The 24,647-nt window shown below is 33.0% G+C and overlaps 1 protein-coding gene and 1 long non-coding RNA gene across 2 annotated transcripts; both read right to left on the reverse strand.

Annotated features, from left to right (window-relative positions):
* Positions 1-12,149: 12,149 nt before the first annotated feature.
* LOC120087099 lies at positions 12,150-14,128 on the reverse strand. Its single transcript, XR_005484428.1, has 3 exons — positions 13,162-14,128; positions 13,007-13,065; positions 12,150-12,920 (listed from the first exon to the last, which is right to left on the reverse strand). It is a non-coding gene; the product is annotated as an uncharacterized LOC120087099 (long non-coding RNA).
* A 961-nt stretch (positions 14,129-15,089) lies between these two features.
* LOC120086977 (cytochrome P450 CYP82D47-like) lies at positions 15,090-24,236 on the reverse strand. Its single transcript, XM_039043811.1, has 2 exons — positions 22,585-24,236; positions 15,090-16,470 (listed from the first exon to the last, which is right to left on the reverse strand). The coding sequence occupies exons 1-2, from the start codon at positions 23,533-23,535 to the stop codon at positions 15,847-15,849; spliced, it is 1,575 nt and encodes a 524-aa protein (XP_038899739.1). The 5' UTR covers positions 23,536-24,236; the 3' UTR covers positions 15,090-15,846.
* Positions 24,237-24,647: the final 411 nt, after the last annotated feature.

A 24,647-nucleotide genomic window follows, 5' to 3' on the forward strand; every position in this document is an offset into this window, starting at 1 on the left:
TTTTTAATAGAATGTTAAAAAGTGAATTTTAAAAGACAAAGAGAGTTCCTAAACTGTCTCTGTTGCCGATAAAAAAAAAGTATTGTTTGTTATTTATTTACTAAAAAAGGAACATTATATTTTAAATGGCACATTGTTTGTCTTACTTTTCTTTATTAGAATTTAGATGAGTTAGACTTTAAAACTAAACAGGAGTTCATAGTTAACTTAAGATTAATATCGAGTTACCTAGGCAATCTATTCGAAACTGTCAGGCTTAAACAGTAAATAGCGTTATAAAGTAAGAGTGACTTATTTCTTGGTCCGATCTTATGCAAACTCATTGTATAAGACGCCCACACTTATGTCTCTACATGAACAATTCAGGATCACATCGTTTGTACTATCTACAAAGCGGGCCGCATCCGATAGTATTACCATAATAAGGTACCTAACCTTATTCATATACTATAGACCTTTTTGGCTATTTACTCGAACTTGATCCATCTTTATGTCTCCACATAAAGTTCAAGTATTCATGTAATAGCCATGGATCTTAGATTATTGGATTTAGTCATTATAAGTACAATTTACATATTCAACAACTTTTTAATCGAATAAATGTCAACAACATCTTTATTGATAATAGAATATGTTTAACAATACAAACTGCGAATTTTAGGACGTACAACCCAACACACTTCAACAGACTATCGAAGGGAAAAACAACTGTTGAAGATTAACCTAAGAACCCTATTCATTGTTGGAGTTTGCATTGTTCCGACCCCTATGATGAGGCCCTCCGAAGGGATGGTCGCTCTAGGACAACACGCAGGTGAATCACATGAATCTCACGGTGCAACTTAATAGAGGAGACTATGGGATACGTTGACACGCGTCGCTCTCCCACTTACTATGAATACTTTCCCCATCACCTTATTGTTGACCCATGCAAACACTCTCCGAAGGGAAGTCGCTCCCAGAATGACACGAAGTCGAACATGGATCTCACGGTGTGAACTTTTGGGACCGTGAGAGCTTAAAATTTTAATATATCATATATACCTACTTCTTTCTGCTAAAGTATTCTAATATTTTATTAGGACTTTATTAAACTTAGTTAAAAACCCAGCCAAAGAATTTATCTAAGTCCTTTAAATTTGCTAAATATAACATTTATATTGAATAATTTAACAATACTTGATTTCATTTCTTAAACTCCTTTAATAAAATCAATTAGCTATTGCATGCTTATAAAATATTTTCTTAATTCACCTTCCAGGTCGGTTCCCAAGTAGAGGTGTTCCATTTCCGTCAGCTTAAATACCCCTTCCTAGACAGAACTTTCCTTAGACAAAGGTCTCTTATGGGCAATTATTTTATAAATTTAATCTTTTATTGAAATTCATTTTAATCCTACAAATTAAAAAGATTAACCTATTTCTAATCTTATTAAAAATAACATAAGTCAATTTTAAACAATTTAAAAAATTGACTTAAGTATGCATGAATTCTAAATTATAGAATTTAATCTATTTTGTTAATACTATAACTTTCTATAAATTAATGAACTATTAAGTCTATAAACAGATTAAGCATTCACATATATCATTTCACATTTATTAGAACAATTTTAATATGTAGTATAATGCATGGACATGTTTAGGCTAATCATACATCACTAACATAACTCTTATATTATGATGCATGAGCATGCTAATTTAATCATTCACTTAAAACATAACTCTTTATATTATGATGTATGTACATGTTTATCCTAAGGTGAATATTTTTTAATCCATATGACATACAATATGTAATATGAATTCAAAAAAAAAAAAATTAAAATATATATCCAATGGATAATTAAATTAAATAGGAAAAGTTGGACCGATTTTGGCACCCTAATGAAAAATTAATTAATTAAATCAATATACCTATTATATTAATTTAATTAATCAATGTAGAAATAAAATTGCAATAAATTAGGTCAAAAAGCTTCAACCATCATAAGCCCTCGTGTGTGCCGCATTGAGTCTGTCCATCCTGGAGCATCGTAACGCTTCGACTACAACGCTTCCCCTTTTTATTGTAGCATTGCAATGCTGTGATAGTAGCGTCACGACGCTGTGCGGCAAATTGCTACAATTCTCCTCATTTTTGGCTCCAAACTTGCCTCAAACACTTGTATTTGAACCTAATCTCTTCAACAACCATTGCTCTATCAATCGACATGGATTTACAGACTCGAAGCAAGAATTAAAACATCTAAATATACAATGGGTCCTTACAATTTAATCAAATTAATAAGTAATCTTGGAAAAAAATCGAAAACATCCAATTTTGCAAACCAACATTCAAACATTCATAATGCAGAATATTAAACTCACCTCTAAACGATTTTGTTTTCCAAAAATATGAAGAACTAGGATGTAAGGAATTGGCTTTGGTACCAATTGAAGGGACCGTGATTGGATCTCATTTCAATAGAAGCGTCTCTCGAGAGATCTTCTTACATCCCGCGATTCGATTTTTACAATAAAAAAATCGTTGCACTAGACGGAATCAATAAACACGTAAACTAGCATGCTTTTAGAGAAAAGGGTTGTCATGAACAAGCCTTTCCAAGGTTCTCCAAGGTTCCAACAAATAGATCTCTAAATGGTCTTGACCATGAACAACTTCTTGAGCAATCTCGAACACTACTACGAAAGTTATCTTGTTATTCTCTGGGATTCTAATAGAAGGATGGGTGGTATCCAATTATTGGGAGAGGGAAATGAGAAGAGGGTTTTGGAGAAATAAGAGGATTTATGGCTTAGAGAAAATTCTGCACAACAATACTAGGGGAATTGTTTTTTGTTAGAGTTTATATGCAATGAGAAATTTTTATTCAGTGAATACCCAAAGGGCCATGGAGAGGTCTTTATATAGAAAAGGGTCAAGTCCTTTTCCTAATATATTTTCTTTTCTGTAATTAATTAAATAACATATATTTAATTAATTAGTGCATTTAATTGAATAATATTTATTTAATTAATGAGCCCGATTAAATAACAATTATTTAATTTGCACAATTAAATAACACTTATTTAATTTTAATTTGCACAATAATTAAATAACCACTTATACATTAAACCCAATTTAATGTATACATTTAATTGTCATATACATCTCATGTATATGTGCAAGACCTCTCTATTAATTAATTCTTTGTGAATCTAATTCATTTGAATTAATTAATTTGAATCTTATTCAAATAATATTCTCCAATTTAATAATAGATCATATCCATAACTAATTATATATCAATCTCATTAATATATAGCTTCTTGAAATTAATTTGAACAAATCAAATTATCCCCTTTAAGTACCCTCTAGTGAGCTAGCGAGGGAACCTGGTGGACCTATAGATCAGAAGCTCCAAATATATGAGATTAATTGGTTAAACTCATTAACCAAGTTTAATCAATATTCGTTAACTGTGGGTACACTCTATTAAAGTCCCATAGCTGCACTCTTCTCACTACAAATGTATTTTTGTGTCCACAGATATAGACAAATACCAGCAAGTTAGTCCTACATGAGTGTTCGTAACTCCAACTAGGTCAAATTACCGTTTTACCTTGGGTTACCTCTGGCTTCTTAAGTACCAATTCTCCTCTAATGAACAATCTGTTTATGGTCCAACCAATAAACATAAATTCCTCTCATGCCAATCAGAGGGTAGGGCCATTTATTCAAATCGCGGAGACACTACTTAAGGGAACACTCATCTACTTTCCCTTAAGGAGAGAATCGTGAATTTCATCTTGTATTATTATGTTCCCATCTCCTTACTCGATCTTGTCCATAAAATAGTAGGCATATTGGGTCGGCGAACTGGACACCCTCACCCATACAAATCAAAGGACAAACCTTTGTGAACAGAAGTTCATAATATACTCAGGATTAAGACTAAGTTGCCTAGGTCATCCTATTGAAATAGGAACCAAACTAGTCAACGATGTTATATCTAGTGGTTACTATTTCACAGTCCAGTCTTATGCAAACTCATTGTATAGGATACCCTCACTCGCGTGCCACTGATAACGGGTAGAAATACACGTTATTACAATGCAAATAAGTAAAACAATGAGAGAATACGACGGTAAAAATAAACAATATCATGTCCAAAAGCGCAAAACTGAAGAAATTGCGATCGCATGCCCCCATCGCATAAAAGCAGTTAATTTACTTATTTTGTGCAGGAAAAATACGTTGGCACAAGTAAAATTGCGATCCAAGGAATTAGGCGTCCACACGCTTGAAAGATTGCGATCGCAAAGTCATGCGATTGTATGCGATTGTGAGAGGTTGCTCAAGAAGGTGGCCAAGACTGCGCATCAAGATGACAGCATAATAAATCATGATGGGACGGAAAGCTGATGACGGTCGAATCTAAATTTAGTTGACAAGCCGTTAAAGCCACACTGTAGTAAGTACACTCAACTTTCGGTGACCATTAATCGGCGCATCAGAGCAGGAGATTTAATGACCGCCCATCATTGCAATCATTAGAAAGAAAGGCTACTTCACCTTGAGCTCTAGAAATAACGAAGGCCACCATTGTAACAGGGGTTAATAGATGATATATAGATCATATACAAGTCAGAGGGTCGTTAGTTCGCTCATGTACATACTCATACTTAGATTTAGAGGACGAAGATGAGCTAGGAGACGAAGAAGCCGATAGATCATTCCCGGACAGATCGAGAGACTGCTAGAAAGCACTACAATGAGAGAGGGCCAACACTTGCGAGAGCAAGAATATTCATCTGGAAAGAGTTGGAGGCCAGAAGACAGTGTAAAAGGCAACGGGAAGCAAGATATTGCTTACCGTGCTTCTTACCTTTAAATTTCATTGCTATTTTTTACTCAGCACTTTACTTAGAAAATGAAAATCTCATTTCAATCTATGTTCAATCTCTCTACACTTCGCATGAGTAGCTAAATTCCCGAATGGGTTAAGAAGTACTTAGCTGGCATGACCTAAGATTTACATTTTATGCGATCATCTTGTCTTATGTATGCATCATTTACCCTTTAAAGATACTTGAGAGAGTAGTCTAAAGATAGAATCTAGACTTGAGAGAGTCAGATTAGAATCTAGGCTTGAGAGAGTAAGATTAGAATCGCATAAGCATGAAATAGAAACTTAGACATAAGTTCTATCGCTATTTACACATCGCATGTACCCTAGAAATAGGACGTGATAGTATGCAGTCACCTTGTTTTATGTGTGCATCATGCATCATCGCATAGACAAGAATAGAGGCTTAAACATAAGTCTTATCGAATTTTTCATATACATCGCATGTATCCTAGAAATAGGAATTATGGCATTTGCATTGAGAGATGACATGTTGTTGTTTGTGTGTAGCATGATCGCATAACTTGTACGTAATCTTATGAAGTGTTAGCTAAACCCCTTCTCAACCCATTCATCGCATACTCATTGTACATCTCAATTTCATCAACTCTTCATTCGAACTTCGTCGCATAGGACATTTTCTTAATCAAAATACCGTCCAACTTATTTGTTCTCACCATCACAAGAGAATCAAAGTCGTTGTCGCATATTTACTCAGTAGTCCCTGTGTTCAACCCTGGACTTACTAGGAAACCTAGTGAGGCTTATACTTGGGACTTATTAGGAAAACTTTCATCGCATAATACATACCATCGCAAACTCATACCATATCTGTCATAATTCACAACGCATCAAGTTTTTTACGCCGTTGTCGGGGACTACGGTAGTATATATAGTGCTAACAGTAAACCTTTTGATTTTCTTTGTAGCTTTCGACCTCTATGCACTGCCATTCCTTTGGTAAGGGAAGAAACAGCCATCGCATGAGCGAAGGACACGCTTCTGAGCCCAACTATGACCTAGAGATCGAAAGAACGTTTCGAAGAAGACAATGAAAAAACCTCCAACATAAACAAGAAAGAAATCCCATAATGGTGGAAAAACCGGAAGAAAGAGCCGCAAACGCAAACAACATCATGGCAAACCCCAATTTCCTGGCAAACGACCGCAATAAACCCATCTGGGACTATGCGTCACCTAACCTATATGATTTCTCCCCAAGAATTATGAGGTCAGCTTTAGACGAATTGAGGTTTGAGATAAAGCCGGTTATGTTACGGATGATTCAGACAGCTGGACAGTTTGGTGGAAGGCATGGCGAGGATCCGCATGCCCATCTCCGGAGTTTTATTGAAATCTGTAACACTTTTGTGTTCCCAAACATCTCTGCTAAAGAAGTTCGACTCACGCTTTTCCCATTTTCGTTATGCGATCAAGTAGAAAATGGGCATATTCTCTTGAACAAGAGGAGATAACTTCGTGAGAACAAGTTGTCGAGAAGTTCATGAAGAAATACTTCCCTCCTACAGAGAATGTAAGAATGAGGAAGTTAATTACGAATTTTGAATAGGAAATAGACGAATCGCTCAGCGACGCGTGGGCGAGGTTTAAAAGATTAGTGCGAAATTGTCCGCACAATGGATTACCAGACTGTCTACAAATGGATATCTTCTACCATGGCTTGAATCTTGCATCGCAGACGGCTGCCAATACAGCGGCAGCTGGTGGCCTGCTTGACAAAACTTATGATGAGGCGAAGAATATCCTTGATCGCATATCAAAGAATCATGAATATTAGTAGGAAAGCGATCAACGAATAAAACTTTGAGAAAGTAACGCAAATAATGGTGACATCGCATCTTTGCAGAATCAAATGAATGCGATGATTAATCTGTTACAGGGCATCGCAATCAATAACCCTGGAACGCAAATAGGGTAGGTCAACGCAATTGAATAGACGAGCATGAGTTGTGCTACTTGTGGAGAATCGCATCCGATTGAAAAATGTCCAAGGAACCCATAGTCCGTATACTTTGTAAAGAACAACCCTTTCTCTAATATATATAACCCCAGGTGGAGAAACCACCCCAATTTCGCTTGGAAAAATAACCACAACAGAGTTATCAACCTATGGCGCAAAAAGAAGAACCGCTAGGATTTTTTCAGCGAACGAACGATCAACCGCAACATCAAGCCAGTAGCTGGCAAGCACCTCCGCCATCATCCTCTCTGAAGAACCTATTAAAATAATACATTGAAAAGAATGAGATGGTCCTCCAGAACCAGGTGACTTCCATCCGCAATTTAGAGATCCAAATAGGACAGATTGTGGGAGAGCTGAAAAATAGACCGCAAGGGACTCTGCCGAGCTCAACTAAGCTCCCTCGCAACCAGGGGAATATAGGGAAAGAAAAATGCCTAGCAGTCTTCTTGCTAAGTAAAAAGACGAAAGAGGAAGAAAGAAAAGAGCCTAGTAAGACCAATCCAAATGAGATGGAATCCAAGAACCCGTTGATAGAAGATGAATCAGAAGAGCCCGAGACGATGAAACCGGAAGTTGCATCCACCTCCAAGCCTCTAGAACACGAAACAGAGAAGGTACAGTTACCACCATTCCTACAAAGATTGAAAAAGAAGCAGAATGATGAAGGAAAGGTCACTACGGTGGCAGTAACGCAAAGATCAAACACTATAATCCCATCGAAGATGCGCGACCCAGGAAGCTTTACGATACCCTGCTCAATTAGAGGGGTTTACATCGGTCAAGCAATATGCGATCTTGGGGCGAGTATGCCACTTTCAGTCTTCAAACAATTGAATGTGGGAAAACTAACACCCACGACGGAGACTCTCCAGCTTGCGGATAGGTCCCTAGTACGCCCTGAGGGAAAGTTGAAAGATGTCTTGATCACAATTGATAAATTCATTCTACCAACAGACTTCATCATTCTAGATCATGAAGTGGACGAAGATGTGCCTATCATATTGGGACAACCATTTCTATCTACTGGTCGTGCTCGAATTGATGTGCACAGAGGAGAGATCATGATGAGCATCAACAGGAAGAAGCTCGGGATTGAAGCAATCAAGATCCTAGAGGATCAAGAAAATGAGAGAAAACCTCAGTGGACCTAAGGAATCCTGACTAAAGAAGAAACGAGTGGTCCCTGCATTGATATGTGATACAAACTCATCAGGAATGCAAATTTTTTGAAGTAGCCTAATGATATCTTTCTTTCACGAACTTACCTCACTTTTTGTATAACCATCTCTTTAAAAATATCAACTATGTCTTTCATACTTTTACCCTCTTAATATTTAGTAATGATTCTTATGAACGATTGCGGTAGAGCTACGCGATAACATCAAATACACGACCAGTTCGATCAGCCCATCGCAATCGAGGAATCAACCCACCGCAAGCAAGGATGCAATCACATATGATACGGGCAATAGAGCAAGTTTGAGGGTTATATCTTTCTTTGACTCTTTTATTCCAAATTTTGCAACTTCTCGCATCTCATTTTATCATTGCTAAATTTTATTATCGCATCCTCTTTAGTTTGTCGAAATCATTGAAATTTGATTACTTTATTTATTCACCGCATTCTTCCTCGTAGCAATTATGACTTCAATGATGAAATTCATGCCTTTATTTCTTACCACATGTACTAGAGTTAACTTAATTTCAGGACAATCAATTCATGAAACATTTCTAAAAGTTAGCGGTCTATCAGCTTTTTTACTAAACTTCCTAAGAGCATCGCATGAGTTATTTTGTCTATCAGCAATGAGGACATTATTGTGTATAAATTTGGGGGTGCTAGTATTTATTTTCAACCTTGCTACTTTTAGAATTTCATTTCAAAAAAAAAATCATAACTTTGAGATTGGATCCCATTCGTAGTTGGATGTCCGCATGACACCCATGGGGGCAAGCCAATACGAAGGTAGAAATTGTGATCAACGCATAAATGAAGTGATCGCAACTCCGCTGCCAAATAAAATGGGCATGACTTTAGACTGAGAAGGAACGCCTTGCTCGTAGTTGAATGCTCGTATGACACCCGTGGGGCCAAGCCAAAGTGAAGGCTAGGCACTTGGATTAGTGCAAGATCACAAACAGAATATCTAAACCGCGCAAGGATAAAAATCATTTGGAAACACCCCGATTGGAGAAAGTTTTGAAATATATCATGCGATGTCCAGGAAACGAGTAAAGTTGTTTTTTTTAAGGTTAAACTTGCAGTCCCTAGGTATTAGAAATATTTTAGGAAAATATCAGGATACAAATTAAAGAAGGTGTTGGTTCATGAAATTTGAATAAGGCACCTTGAGAAATCTAGATAGTGTAAAAGCAGTTTATTTTTTAAAGAAAATCTTTAGTTTATGCTTGAGGACAAGTATTGTTTTAAATTTAGGGGTATGATAACGGGTAGAAATACACATTATTACAGCGCGAATAAGTAAACCAATAAGAGAATACGATGGTAAAAATAAACAATATCATGTCCAAAAGCGCAAAACTGAAGAAATTGCGATCGCATGCGCCCATCGCATAAAAGCAGTTAATTTACTTATTTTGTGCAGGAAAAATGCGTTGGCACAAATAAAATTGCGATCCAAGGAATTAGGCGTCCACACGCTTGAAAGATTGTGATTGCAAAGTCATGCGATCGTATGCGATCGTGAGAGGTTGCTCAAGAAGGTAGTCGCATAAAAACTGCGCATCAAAGTGACAACATAATAACTCATGATGGGACGAAAAACTGATGACGGTCGAATTCGAATTTAGTTGATAAGCCATTAAAGCCACACTGTAGCAAGTACACTCAACTTTCGGTGATCATTAATCAGTACAACATAGCAGGAGATTTAATGACCGTCTATCATTGCAATCATTAGAGGGAAAGGCTGTTTCATCTTGAGCTCTATGAATACCGAAGGCCACCATTGTAACATGGGTTAACAGATGATATAGATCATATAAAAGTCAGAGAGCCGTTAGTTCGTTCACATACATACTCATACTTAGATTTAGAGGACGGAGACGAGCTAGGAGACGAAGAAACCGATAGATCATTCCCAGACAGATCGAAAGACTGCTAGAAAGTGCTATAAGGAGAGATGGCCAACATTTGTGAGAGCAAGAATATTCATCTGGACAGAGTTGGAGTGAAAAAGGTAGTATAAAAGGCCACGGGAAGCAAGATATTGCTTACTGGGCTTTTTACCTCTAAATTCCATTGCTATTTTGTGCTCAACACTTTACTCAGAAAATGGATCTCTCCACACGTCGCATGAGTAGCTAAATTCCCGAATGGGTTGAGAAGTACTTAACTGGCATGACCTAAGATTTACATTTCATGCGATCTTCTTGTCTTATGTATACGTTATTCACCCTTTAGAGATACTTGAGAGAGTAGTATAAAGATAGAATCTAGACTTGAGAGGGTCATATTAGAATCTAGACTTGAGAGAGTTAGATTAGAACCGCATAAGTAAGAAATAGAAACTTAGACATAAGTTCTATCGCTATTTACACATCGCATGCACCCTAGAAATAGGACATGATAGTATGCGGTCACCTTGTTTTATGTGTGCATCATGCATCATCGTATAGACAAGAATAGAGGCTTAGACATAAGTCCTATCGACTTTTTCATATACATCGCATGCATCCTAGAAATAGGAATTATGGCATTTGTATTGACAGATGACATGCTGTTGTTTGTGTGTAGCATGATCGCATAACTTGTACGTAATCTTATGAAGTGTTAGCTAAACCCCTTCTCAACCCTTTCATCGCATACTCATTGTACTTCTTGATTTCATCAACTCTTCATTCGAACTCCGTCGCATAGGAAATTTTCTTAATCAAAACACCGTCCAATTTATTTGTTCTCACCACCGCAGGAGAATGAAAGTCACTGTTGCATATTTACTCAGTAGTCCCTGTGTTCATGCTTTTGTATTTGGATGTCTTGTAATTAAATTTAGGGGTGTTAGGTTTCCTTTTGTATTTTCACTTCATGCTTTTGTATGCATTAACAATATTATGAATTCAATGTATTTATCTCCTTTATGGGTGCAGTATCAATATTTTTCTCCTTGCATTTGTACTGAGTATTCCTTTATGTGGACTTTATTACTCATTTATCTTGTGTCCTGTCTTGAAACCTCGATGATCACACCAATGTTCAATAACTCAAAGGTCTTTATGATAAGCGTTAGAATTATATGTTTAAAAACTTCTCACAGTAGAACATATCTTTGATTTTTCATGTGTGCAAGCTTCATCTCAAACCTCTTTTTGAAATTTTTTCTATGGCATTCTTATAGTTCTCTAACAGGAATGAGGGTCTTGTTATCCTCCAAAATTTTGTTGAAATATTGTATACTTTCAGTGACAATGTAATATGTTGTTGAAATTCATAATATTCAGAGGCGTTGATTAAAACATCACTGATGGTTTTAGTGATGGGGACGTAAACTTTGTCACTAATAATGATATTCTGTAACTTGGTTTTTAACGTGTTGCCATAAATTATCTTTGAGCAACAAAAATTATCTGAGCCACTAAAGTTTTGTCATTGAAAATCAATTTTCTTGTAATTCCATTTTCACTAAAAAATATATATATATATGTTTGGCCATTTTTCAAAAATATCATTTTATTTTGGCCATTTTTTCAATTGCCCCATAAAAATATGTCATGGCTTCCCCATCGTACTCACTACTACAAAAATTGGATTACTTGACGTTTTTCCAATGTCAAGTAAAGGGTATACTTGACGCTTATAAAAGCGTCGAGTATTCAACTATCAAATATAGTATGATAACTTGACTCCGAAAAAATGCCAAGACAAATATTTCTTGATACAATTTTCGTGTCAAGAAAGATAATACACGTGATATTGGTGGTATGTCAAGTTTATTGATTCTTGACATTGATTACGTATCATATATGATAACTCTTGACGTATTTTATTTGTCAAGTATATGCCTTTGTTTTTTTTTTCTCAAATTAAATGTCCCAATTGATATTCTCATTTTCTGCCATGTATTTCAACAATACAATTACAACAACTAAATAAACATTATACATTTAAGATCTATCAACTCAATATATTCACTAAAAATTCCATATGTTCAACTATGACCTTTCATATGAATACTCCTTACAAATTACAACAATATTTCTCTTTCACATGTACATACACAAAATAAAATCTCAACTATTGCTTTTGTATACAAAACTCAACTTTTAACAAATGCAAAAGTGACAAATTGTTTAAAAGTAACCTCTCAACAAGGTACATTATTTAATCTATACATTGAGCTTTGAAGTCTAAAAATCGATAACTAAGGGCCAGACATATCATGTTTAAGCAAGTCAAACTACAAAATAAAATAAAGGGTGATAACATCAAATTTCAAAATATAAAAATAAGTGTTAAGATACAATAATGACAAAAAGTCACGCACAAGAAAAAAATGTACATGATTGGCTTAGTTTATGCAATGGAAAAATATCATACTCGAGAGTTAAAAAATATCTACAAATTAAAGTTAGTGACTTACTGGGATTTCATTCATTCTCTTTTGACCATATCCAGCCTCAGGAGGAACAATTACCTTTTGTTGCAAAACAAAGGAAGATGGGAGAGATTTTAGAAAATATAATAAAGAGGAAGAAGATTATCAAAAAATCAAGCATATGCTAAAATTTAAAATATAAGAATGCAGATACCTTTCGCGCAACTTTCACAACTTTCACAACTTATCTTATCTACAAGCAATAAAAAATAGAGAATATGGAAAGCTCAATCTTATCTACAAAATTTTATTCAAAACTACAACAAAGTAATCCAATCTTATCTACAAAATTTCATTAAAAACTACAGAATATTAGAAGCCCAATTCTTCAAAATTTCATTCACCAAAATAACCGATTAACTCCAAATAGGTTACCCAAAGTGTGGCTTGATTCGAATGTCACTTCAAAACTACAACAAAGTAATCCAACCTACAAAAAGTTCAATAATAATGGTTACAAAACGCAAATTCCAGCAACTATGTAACAATTTCAAAAGAGTTTCAAGGCCTTAATACCTATCAAAACATCCAAACATTGTTAACTTTGTTGGACAGTGGCTCCAATCCCTTAAAATCTTTGAAATGAACATAAAAAATTGAAAATAACTCAATTATTAGACCAATACTTCAAAGGGTAACAAAGAACTATTAATACTAAGCTCTAAACTTACCAAAACCTTGCCAAGATCGATCTCAAACCTATTGGACAGCAACTCAACTCCTTCCAACACTTCAAAATCAATATCATCATCAAACATTCAAACAAGCAAATCATTACAAAAGATGCTACAAAATGTAACCCAAATCACAGATTCATTCCAATACATCTAAAACACTTACCTGAAGTGTTTGCTCAAATCGACGCTTCACTCAAGCCTCGACCAACTAGCCTAAAAAGAAAAATAAAAGAGGCACAAGAATACTCATAAAATATAAGAAGCTCTTACTTGACAGAGGCAGCACGACTGTACAGCAAATCCGGTGTAGGACTGACCGGATCTGGTGGAGGACTAACCGAATCCGACGTGAGGACTGGCCAGATTTGGTGTGAGGCAAGGCTGGGTGACTGGTGCAGATCCGGTGGAGGACTGACCGGTGGGCGCTATATGGTGGTTGACCAGTGGGCGTCTAGCATGGATCCAATGGCATCTGGTGTTGATCCAGTAGGTATTTAAGATTCACCAAGAAAACCCATACAAGACACCAAAAACTTACCCAAAACGCCGATTCTGGAAAGCGATGATGTCGACGGCAGGTCTAAAATTGGGCGGCGGTAAGATAGAACCACACAATGAGTGATCTGAAAGAGAAATATTAGACGGAGATGGTGAGATTGGCAGTGATGGGTGCACATGGAAGCCGAACCAATGGTGCTCGCAATCGATCGCGCATTGGAGGTGCGATGCAGAGGAGTGATGGGTTACAGGAAAGAGACAAAATCAGTGCAAAGGAGGGTCGTTCGTTGGAGTGATGGCTAAAATCGACGGTAATAGGCTGGGTTACGGGAAGGAGACGAAATGTAGAAGAGGGAGAGAGACAGTTATCGTGAGGGGGATTGTAGCATGAGAAGGAGAATGAGGGGGATTTTCTAATTTGATAACTGTTTTTATTTATTTAAAATAATAAGTTAATTATTTTTTATATTTTATTTGATAATTTTGGTAAGAGGGAAACCAAATTTGACAGAAAAATGAAAATGGGGAGGGAGGAAAATAAAAAATAAAGATTAAAAAAAAAAATTTATATTTTACTTGACATGAAAAATATGTAAGAGCTTCTTATACTTGACACGAAAAACGTGTCAAGCAAGACCTTATATTACTTGACACGAAAAACATGTCAAATAATAACGTGAAAATATCCGAAACATTCTGTCAATCTCTGCTTTTTTTTAACTCTTTTACTTGACATTTTCTTTCCTAAAAGGTCATTACTTGACATTTTTTTCCAAAGAAATGTCAAGTAATTAAAAACTACACGTGTCAAGTAATGTAGATTTTGTAGTAGTGACTATCGAGATTCTTGTCCATCTCTCTTTCGGCTTAAGAAGGCAGTGGTGAGAATGAGGCTTTCTTTTCTTCTAAGAGATTCAATTTTCATATTCGACTATGATCCTCTTTCGGCAGTACAGAATTTCTGCCTCAACGAGTCTCCGACAACTCAACCTCGACTCCTGAATGGTGGCTTAAGGAAGCAAGGAGGCTCACGAAACATAGTAACATCATGCGACAAATAGCTAGATATACAATAAGAAAACTCAACTAAAAAGAATACGGACGGGATATTTTCCTAAGGGAATACAGAAGATAAAAACGTAAAAATGAGTGAAAATGAAGGCTAATTAATGGTATAGATTAGATGGTTTAACACTAGTTTTCTTACTTCAAATTATATAATAATCATTAGTTGTCTTTGGTTTTCTTTTCGAGCCTTGTCTTTAAGGTGTGAGATTTTCTTTTCTTTCGTAATTTATCTAGCGTTATATATTTTGTACTTTTGTGTCAATTTTGTTTTTTTTTTTTTTTTTTTTTTTAAGCCTAGTAACTTAAAAAGCCCAACCCACAACCTATTTTATTTTAATGCATGTTTAGGAATGATTTTTTTTTTTTTTTTTTTTTTTTTTTTTTTTTTTTTTTTTTTTTTTTTTTTTACTTTCAAAAAGTTCAAAATTACTCTTATACTTCAAAAATACTTTTACTATTAATTTATGAAAACTATTAGAATATGAACAAACACCATTAATATTCTATTACTCTATTTTCTATCTTTTTACTCTCATCTGTAATTTAATAGTCTCATTTTACTCTGATTTTTGTATATTTGAAAATAATAATAAATTAATAAATAAAATTGTCCACTTGAATTAGGGTGTATAAACTACATGAACAAGAAAAAGAAAAATGGAAGCCCCAAGGGATCATAAAACTTAAATATTATAACAATGTTGTATGTTGGTGGTTGAGTATGTATTACTAGTCAAATACATTTTTTTTTCTATTTGGTTTTTTACCGTTTTAAAAGGATAAAATTTGATTTTAGATTTTGTAAGGCTTTGTGGGATTTTATGTTTTAACATAAAGTTTTGGTTTTTATTTTGAGTACCGGAAAAATTCGTGTAAAAGCTGATCAAACAGGAGAAGAATGTACGTATCTAGAAAATAAAATTAGATTGTAAAGATTGTAACGTTTCTCCAATTTTTCAATTTGAGATCCTCAATAGAAAAAATATACTGAATTGATATATTTAATAGACTTGTTTGTCCAAGATACATCAAAATTATTGAACCATCTTTTGTAAGTCACATTTGTACCTTTGAAATAGTTTCACACACCTGTTCTAGAATTAGTTTGCAAAATTACTCATAAACTTGGGCGGGTAGTCGTGGAGTTAAAACAACTTCAAGTGGAGCTTTTCTATCACTGGCCAACCCTTGACTTTCTTCCATATCAAGGAGTTCTTCTGATGGTCTATCAATTTTAAACCCATGTAGCAAGTTTGCTAGCGTAAGATGCATTATGTTAAGGGAAAATGAGATGGCAGGACATATCCTTCGACCATTTCCAAATGGTATCAATTGAGGGCTTTGTCCTCTAACATCAATATACTTTTGGCTTGTTAAAAATCTTTCTGGTCGAAATTCACAGGCATGCTCCCAAATAAGTGGATCTTTTTGGAGTTTTTGAGCATTAATAACGAGACGTATCCCTCTTGGGATGTGGTAGCCAGAAATTGTGCAATCTTCTGTAGATTCACGAGGGACTAAAAGAGGTCCAGGTGGATGTAGTCGTAGAGTTTCCTTCACAATAGCTTGAATATATAATAGATTTTTTACATCTGACTCTTTCACTTGTCTTTCTCTTCCAATTTGTTTGTCTAATTCAAGTTGAGCCTTCTTCAATGCATCTTCATTGTTGAGAAGTAAAGAAAGAGCCCATGTCATTGTAACTGACATAGTATCAAATCCACCTAATATCAAATTCTGCATTGATTTGAATAAAAGTTACTTATTTATATTCGATCTATGAGACCATCCATAAATTTAGGATGAATTGTCACAAAGTTTTAAGTGCTATTTGGTTAAATAGTCTATTTTAATTTATTTTTTTTTGAATAATATCAAATTTTACTCTGTTTTAAATAATAATAAAAAAAAATCCTTAAAATTTAAAGTTAAAATTCTATTTTAATAAAGAAATCCCACAACTCTTTAATCTTAGACTTGTTTGTTAGTCATTTAGTTTTAGATTTATATGTTTTAAAATGATGTTTGGTTTTCTTACAACTTCAGTACCCATATAGTTGTACCTTTCCTAACTATGCACTTAAGTACTTTATCAAAATTTCAAAATAAAAATTAGTTTTGAAAAGTATTTTTTTAGTATTCAAAATGAGCTTTATTTTCAAAACACTTACTCGAATGTAGACAAATTAACAAGGAAATAAGTACGTGGAATTAGTATTTATAATTTTAATTTTTAAAAAACCAAATGATTATAAAAAAAACATACACTTCTCAAATTTCTCAAATTCCTTCGTTTGATTGCAAAATCTTCCAATTCTCTTATAATCTAAAAATTTCTTAAATCCTTTCCATTTTTTATCACCAAAAGCCTTCCTATTGTTTTTTTTCTTTTAATGTGGAAAAAAAAAATTAATTTTCAACCCAAACTTATCTATTTTTGTTAATTTTAACGTCAATGAAGATTTTTACAAGGTTATGTTACTATCTAAAAGTGGCTATAGGAGAGAAACATTTGATGTCCCTTTTTGTCCCTTTCAATTGATGGTCATTGAAATATTTTACGTACTTTCACAGTTAAGTAATTAAAAAAAAAAAAAAAAACTCATTTTATCTCTAATATCTTACTCTACATTAAATAAGGGGAAAAGCAATTCTAAAAATCACATTTTATTCTCTAATCTTTAATTCACAAAAAATAAAAATAAAAAAACACATTTTTATCTTTAATAATCTAAGAGAAAAAATTATCTGGATTTTTTTTTTTTTTTGAATATTGGCTTTCATCTACGTATGAAATTAAAAATATAATCAAATTATTAAAAAAAAACAAAACTATGTGAGAGATGATTATCACGAAATTTTTAAAAATAATAAAAATTAATTATTTTGGTTTATTTTAAAGTTTAATGTAATTAAATTATCCAAAAATCAAAATGAATGATTTTTTTTAAAGGTATTATAATTAAACTATGGATTGGGAGAATCAAATCTGTGACCTCAAATTCAATAGTACGAGTACTATGTCAGATGAGTTATACACTTTATCATGAAATTAAAAAAAATCATGGTTTAAATCAAAGTTTGAAATAAAGAAGATAATCAAATAATCAAAATTAAAATTAAAAAAAAGAGATAATTATAAAAATGTTTTTTTTAAAAAAATAGTATAAAATTAAGAGATAATAAATAATACAAATTCCAGTATCAAACACATATTTTTAACCAAGTAACTACGAATTTAAAAATAATAATACTATTATTTTTTATTTGAATTGAAGTTTAAAATTAGAAAGATAATCAAATAAAATAAATTTCTTTTACGAAGCATTATTACAAAATATTTTAATTTATATATTCTTTTATATATGTTTAATTTATATAATCTTATATATTACATTTTATACTCAATTAAAATAACTATTATTTTTCTTCACCCAACTTCCAAAATTTTTATAAATTTTTTATCATGACTTATTTAAAAAATAAAACTCTCTTACTCATAAATTAAACGTAGTATCAAATTAGTATATTAAATTAAGTACACAAGTTAGTGAAAATTGAAACGATCATGGTAAAATGTGCAAGAGTTTAAATTTGGTAAAATTGAAAGTTGAGGACAAAATTAAAACAACGGATCTATTCAAGGTAAAAAAGATCTTTTTAATTTCTATACTTTTCAAATTTAATTCTAATTTCTAAGTTTCCATTTGGTAACTATTTTATTTTTTGTTTTTGATTTTAAAATTAAGCATATGGACATTGTTTCCATCTCATATTTCATTCTTTGTTATTTACTTTTCACCAATTGTTTACAAAATCAAGCCAATTTTTTAGAACTAAAAAAAATTATTTTTAAAAAGTTGTTTTTATTTTTAAAAAGTTGTTTTTATTTTTAAAAGTTTGCTAAGAATTAAATTATTGTACCTTCTAAAGATGAAAATCGTTGAAAAAAATGTGGATAAAATAAACTTAATTTAAAAAAAAAAAACAAAAAAACCCAATAATTATCCAAGAAACCTAAACAACATGTCAAAATTAATTTAGGGATATCAAATTTTTAAATAATTATTTAATTCCAACTTGACAAGTTGATACAGAATTAAATATGTAAATGTCATTTCAGACATTGATTTTTGATCCCACGGACAGGGGGTTAAATAAAAAATTTCAAAATAAGTGATGTCAAAATGATTTATTGAAATGAAGTTTTTATACAAGAGGGCATTAAAACAAAATAATTGAATCTTTTTCAAAAAGGAAAAAAATCAAAATAATTGAAAATCATAGTAGATAGAATATGGCCAAAAAAAAGTGGAGGAAATTACTAAAATGGTAACCTTGTATGGGATTAAAGAGGTCTAGTTTACTTTTAACTAATCTTATTGTATGTCCAAAAAACATTTGTAAATTGTTATATAGGGGTGAGCAAAGAAATTCGAAAAATAAAAAGCCACATGACCGAAATCGGCCAAACCGAGTGAGGGCAAACGAATTTGTAATAGTGTTGATTGATAGTCGATTTGAACTTTTACAAATCGATAAGTCGATTGAACAGCCAAGAAAACAATAAAATTTCAACTACTACAAAAAAAAATAAAAGTTTATATATGATGAACTAAAAGATTACTTCTTTAATTAGCTATAGTTAGTTTGTTAGTTTTGACTTTAACTATAGTTAGTTTGTTAGGATTTGAGTTTTGACTTTAACTATAGTCAGTTTGCTAGGATTTGATGTAACTAGAAGATTTACTTCTTTAATTAGCTTAGTTAGTTTTGAACAAACTTGTAATCCTCCTCTATAAATAAAGCCTCTTCTCTCATTTTGAGAGGAGATTCATTGATTCAAAATATTAGACTCTTGATTCACACCAAAAATTGGTATCATAGCACTTCAAGATTTGGGAACCGATGGCGGGAAGGAAAGCCCATCAACCAATCGAAGGAGATGTTCACGGGCAAGAACAAGAGGTGGAAGATACTCCCACCCTCTCTCCAAGAACCTCAACTTCAACCCGACGCTTGCTGTTCGTTGAGAACTCATTGGAGAGAATTTATGGCACCTTAACAAACCTTCATTCAAAGGTTTGACTTTGTGATCAAACACCAATCAGACAAGGAGAATAAAGTAGCTGATGCTCTAAGTCGAAAGAATTCTCTCCTTACTATCTTAACTACCAAAGTAACTGCTTTCTCTCATCTCCCATGCTTATATAAAGAAGATGTTGATTTTGCTGAGATATGGTATAATTGCACCATCTTTATAAAGACTAATGATTTTCATATAGTGGATAGTTTCTTATTCGAGGGAGAGCAATTGTGTATTCCACACACTTTCCTTCGAGAAGCACTTCTAAAAGAAGCACACTCGGGAGGATTGGCTGGATATTTTTGTCAAAACAAAACTTTTGAACTAGTGACTGCTCATTTTTATTGGCCACAAATTCGGAAGGATACAAATAACTTTTTTAAGAGATGTTTTATTTGTCAAAAGCAAAAGGCACAAGCACTAATGCGGGTCTATATTCACCATTACCTATTCCAATAATTATTTGGGAAGACTTATCAGCTGACTTTGTACTTGGTCTTCCAAAAACCCAACGAGGATATGATGCAGTAATGGTGATAGTGGACCGTTTCAGTAAAATGACTCACTTTCTTGCTTGCAAAAAGATAAATGATGCAGTTTATATAGCCAATCTCTTCTTTGAAGAGATTGTTCGACTTCATGGAGTGCCCAAGTCCATTGTATCTAATAGGGATGTCAAATTCCTTAGCCATTTTTGGTGTACACTATGGAAGAAGTTTGATACAACATTGAAATTTAGCACTACCTCACACCCTCAAACTGATGGGCAGACAGAAGTTACAAACAGAACATTGGGAAATCTTATACGTTGTCTAAGTAACTCAAAACTGAAACAATGGGATTTGTCCCTTGCCCAAGCATAATTTACCTTTAATAATATGAAAAATAGATCAATAGGAAGATGCCCCTTTGAAGTTGTATACACTAAAACTCTAAGACTAACTTTTGACCTTGCTAACTTGCCTTCTGTAGTGGATGTTAGTATTGAGGTTGAAAGTATGGCTGAAAGAATTCAAAAGCTTCATGAAGAAGTCCATGATCATTTGGAGAAGACTACCTTGTCTTACAAAGAATCTAGAGATAAGTCTAGAAGAGAAGTTAATTTTGAGATGGGAGACCTAGTAATGATCAACCTATGCAAAGCTCGATTTCCTACCGGTACGTACAACAAATTGAAAGATAGACAACTTGGACCATTTCAAGTATTAGAGAAATATGGCACCAATGCATACAACATTGAATTACCAACAGATTTGCACATCAATCCAGTATTCAACTTGCCTCGCGGATGAGTCCAATCTTGAGGGAGTGGATTTGATGTAACTAGAAGATTTACTTCTTTAATTAGCTATAGTTAGTTTGTTAGTTTTGACTTTAACTATAGTTAGTTTGTTAAGATTTGAGTTTTGACTTTAACTATAGTCAGTTTGTTAGGATTTGATTTAATAGAAGATTTACTTCTTTAATTAGCTTTAGTTAGTTTGTTAGTTTTGAACAAACTTGTAATCCTCCTCTATAAATAAAGTCTTGGTTCACACCAATATCTCAAGATATTTGTTTTATAGTTATATATTATATTTTAGTTTAATGTAATTAGTATATATTATTAATAGTTATTATTTAAAATGGAAAAGGCATGCTTTATAGGTAATGATATTACTTTTTTTTTTTTTTTAAAAAAAAAAAAACATTATTTTCAATTTTTTCCATTAGCATTATTTTACCCTTTTTCTTCTTCTTTTCTTTTCTCTCCCTCATTTCTCTTTCATTCTTTTTTTTTTCTCCTTTTCTTCTTTTTCAACCAATCTTTATTATTATTATTATTATTATTATTATACTATTTATTTATTATTATTATTTTTTTTGCATTTTCTATTCTTTGTTCTTCTCTTCTCTTACCTTTTATTGTGTACTCTTAAGTTTTTACTTGCTTTTGGATTTTTCTTCGTTTTTTTTTTCTACTAGGTCGTTGGAGATCAAAACTAAAAAAGTCGACCTACCCCACCAAAAACTCGGTTGTTTCGTGTTACAAAGTTCATCAAAATCGACGAACATCGACTCACACAAACCGAAACGTCGGTGGTCAACAACAGTCGAGCCAAAATTAAAAATCGAGAATATGAAATAGTTTTTTAAGATATTGATTTCATTGGAAATATTCATGCCTCACTTTTACAAAAATATATATTTGATCAATGTCGAAGTTAAAAAGTATTTAAAAAAATTATAAAAACAAGTTGTTAAAATATATATAAATTATTGAATAAACATTTCACTTTTTCATATGAACAAAAACACTTATTAATTATAGGGCAAATATCAATTTATACTTCTAAACTTTAGTTGTATCAATTTAAACTCTAAATTAATAATTGTATCAGTTTGAACGCTAAACTTTAGGAAATTATCAATTTAAATCCTGAACATTCATAAATGTATCAATTTAAACCTTTCATTATATTATATTGGTTAAACATAGTGTGAGACTTGTAATTTTAACCATTAAACTTCTAAACTTACATAAGTTTAATTGAAAGAATAAAATGTTTTGCATAATATTTTTCAAACTAAATCTAAAGAAAGAAACAAATCGATATACTTATGAAAATTCGTGATTTAAATTGGTACAATTATTAGTTTGAGGTTAAAATTGATGTAATTCACAAAGCTCATGCGTATAAATTGATATTTGCCCTGAATTATATTATATTCATATAATATAATATATTATGATAATTAGAGCATTTAAATAATATGCACTTTACCAAGCATGTTGCTTTAATGATTGTATCAGCATCGTAGCTGAAATGTCCTCCATGATCTTCTTCAACAGCAGAAATCATTACATCCATGAAGTCTTGTTCTTCCATCTCCCCTTTATTGCAATAATATTTCCTCTCTCGATGTTGTTGGAGGAATTTATGGAGGGTCTCGTCTAATATTTGGGCAGTCTTGTTCATGGCTTTCTCATGTCTTCCTATGTCCAACCAACTCAAAAATGGAAACGATTCTGAAGGAATGAATTTTCCAAAGAATTTCAAGAAATCCTTCAACGCCTTTCGACACTTTTCGCTGCCAACATGGTCGTCGAAGGCCGTGGCAAATCGCTTTCCAATCACCATCTTGAAGATGGTGTCAAGGGTTACGTCTACGAACCGCTTCTTCATTTCCACCACAACTTTCTCACTTTTCTTATTGTTTTGGTGGCAGTATAACTCATACAGTTCCTTCATCCAGCAATGAACCTCAGATGCTCTAACTCGTTCGAGTTGCTTGACGCGTTTGTTTGTGAAGAGTCCAAGGGTGGCTAGTTTGCGTATATAGCGCCAGTATGGATTGTATGGGCTGAACCCCACCATGGCATAGTCATAGGCAAGAAGCTTTGACGCAAGCAGCTTTGGACGAGACGCAAATATTCTATCGTTTGTGATAAAACACTCTGCTGCTATTTCCCAATTGCTCACAATCAATGCCTTCTTTCTACCGAACCTAAACGTGAATATTGGTCCATACGCATCTGCCATTTTGGCCAACGTTATGTGAATTGGCTCCTTTGTACTGAGTAGATGGAGGTGGCCAATCACCGGCCAAGTGCCACCAGCTTCCGGTGGGAGTCTCTTCCGTTTATCGAAAGATCTCCGGTGCATAATGAACATGGCATAGAAAAAGAAGACAAGGGCGAAGATTATTCCGGTTACGGCGTGAGTTTGTTCCATTTCTGGTTCTCTAATAATGTTTCCAAGTTTTCAGGGTTTGGAGAATTGAAAAGTGTTTGTTTATATAAGAAGTCATATAGCTTTATGGACTACAAAATGAAATTAAATGGAGTTTGTTCTCTCCATTCTTTTATATATATGCACACATGTTCATTTTAATCGGATAAAATTTTACTCTCTGCAATAATTCATCTTGAATTATAGGGACTAAATAGAAACAAAATGTATAACTCAAGAGGCAACAATATAACTTTGTAAAACCTAAGAACCAAGTAGATAAATTTAAAATTCAAAGATAAAGAGTGAAAATGTTTAAAATATAAAGAACTAGACAGAGTTAGAAAGGGCAAAAACTGGTACTTAAATAAGAAATTTTGAAAAAAAGAAAGTATGTGTACTCATATATTTTGAATAAGAAATGTATATAGTCTTGGTCAAAAATAACTCTTTTAGTTATTTTTAATATTTTTAAGATATATTTTTATCATTAATATCTATTTACATAGCATCCTTAAGACCCACATTTATTTTATACGGTAGTGTGCTATAAGACCCACATTCGTCTTATACGGTAGTATGTTATATTGGTAACTCAATTTTGTGAAATTTTGTTTAAAAAAAATGGAGATAAATAAGAAAAAAGAATTTTGGAAGTTTGAGGTTGGAGAATTATTATTATTATTATTATTATTATTATTATTATTATTATTATTATATAATAGAAAAGGAAATAAGATGGAAAAAAATAAGAAAAGAAAATTATAAACGAGAGTTTGCATATATTGGAAAAGAAACCATTTTGAAAAAGAAAAATAAAAGTTTGGCCATTTCTTTTGAAAGAAAAGACAATAAAAGAAAAGACAAGGAATGGATGAGGGCAAGCCACGTTGATACAAGAAAGAGAGAGATACAAAAATAAAAGTTTGGCCATTTCTTCGTAAAAATATTGTTATTAAAATTAAAAAAATAATAATAAGAGAGAATTCTGGAGGAGAGAGGAAAAAGGAAAAAAATAGAAAAGAAAGAAAAGAAGAAGAAAAGAAAAACGAAAAGGAGAGAGAGCTCGAAAGGGGAAAGTTGAAACTCGTCGAAAACTCGCTGGAGGAGAAGGA

Source organism: Benincasa hispida, chromosome 9 (genome assembly GCF_009727055.1).
Source record: "Benincasa hispida cultivar B227 chromosome 9, ASM972705v1, whole genome shotgun sequence".
Lineage (NCBI taxonomy): Eukaryota > Viridiplantae > Streptophyta > Magnoliopsida > Cucurbitales > Cucurbitaceae > Benincasa > Benincasa hispida.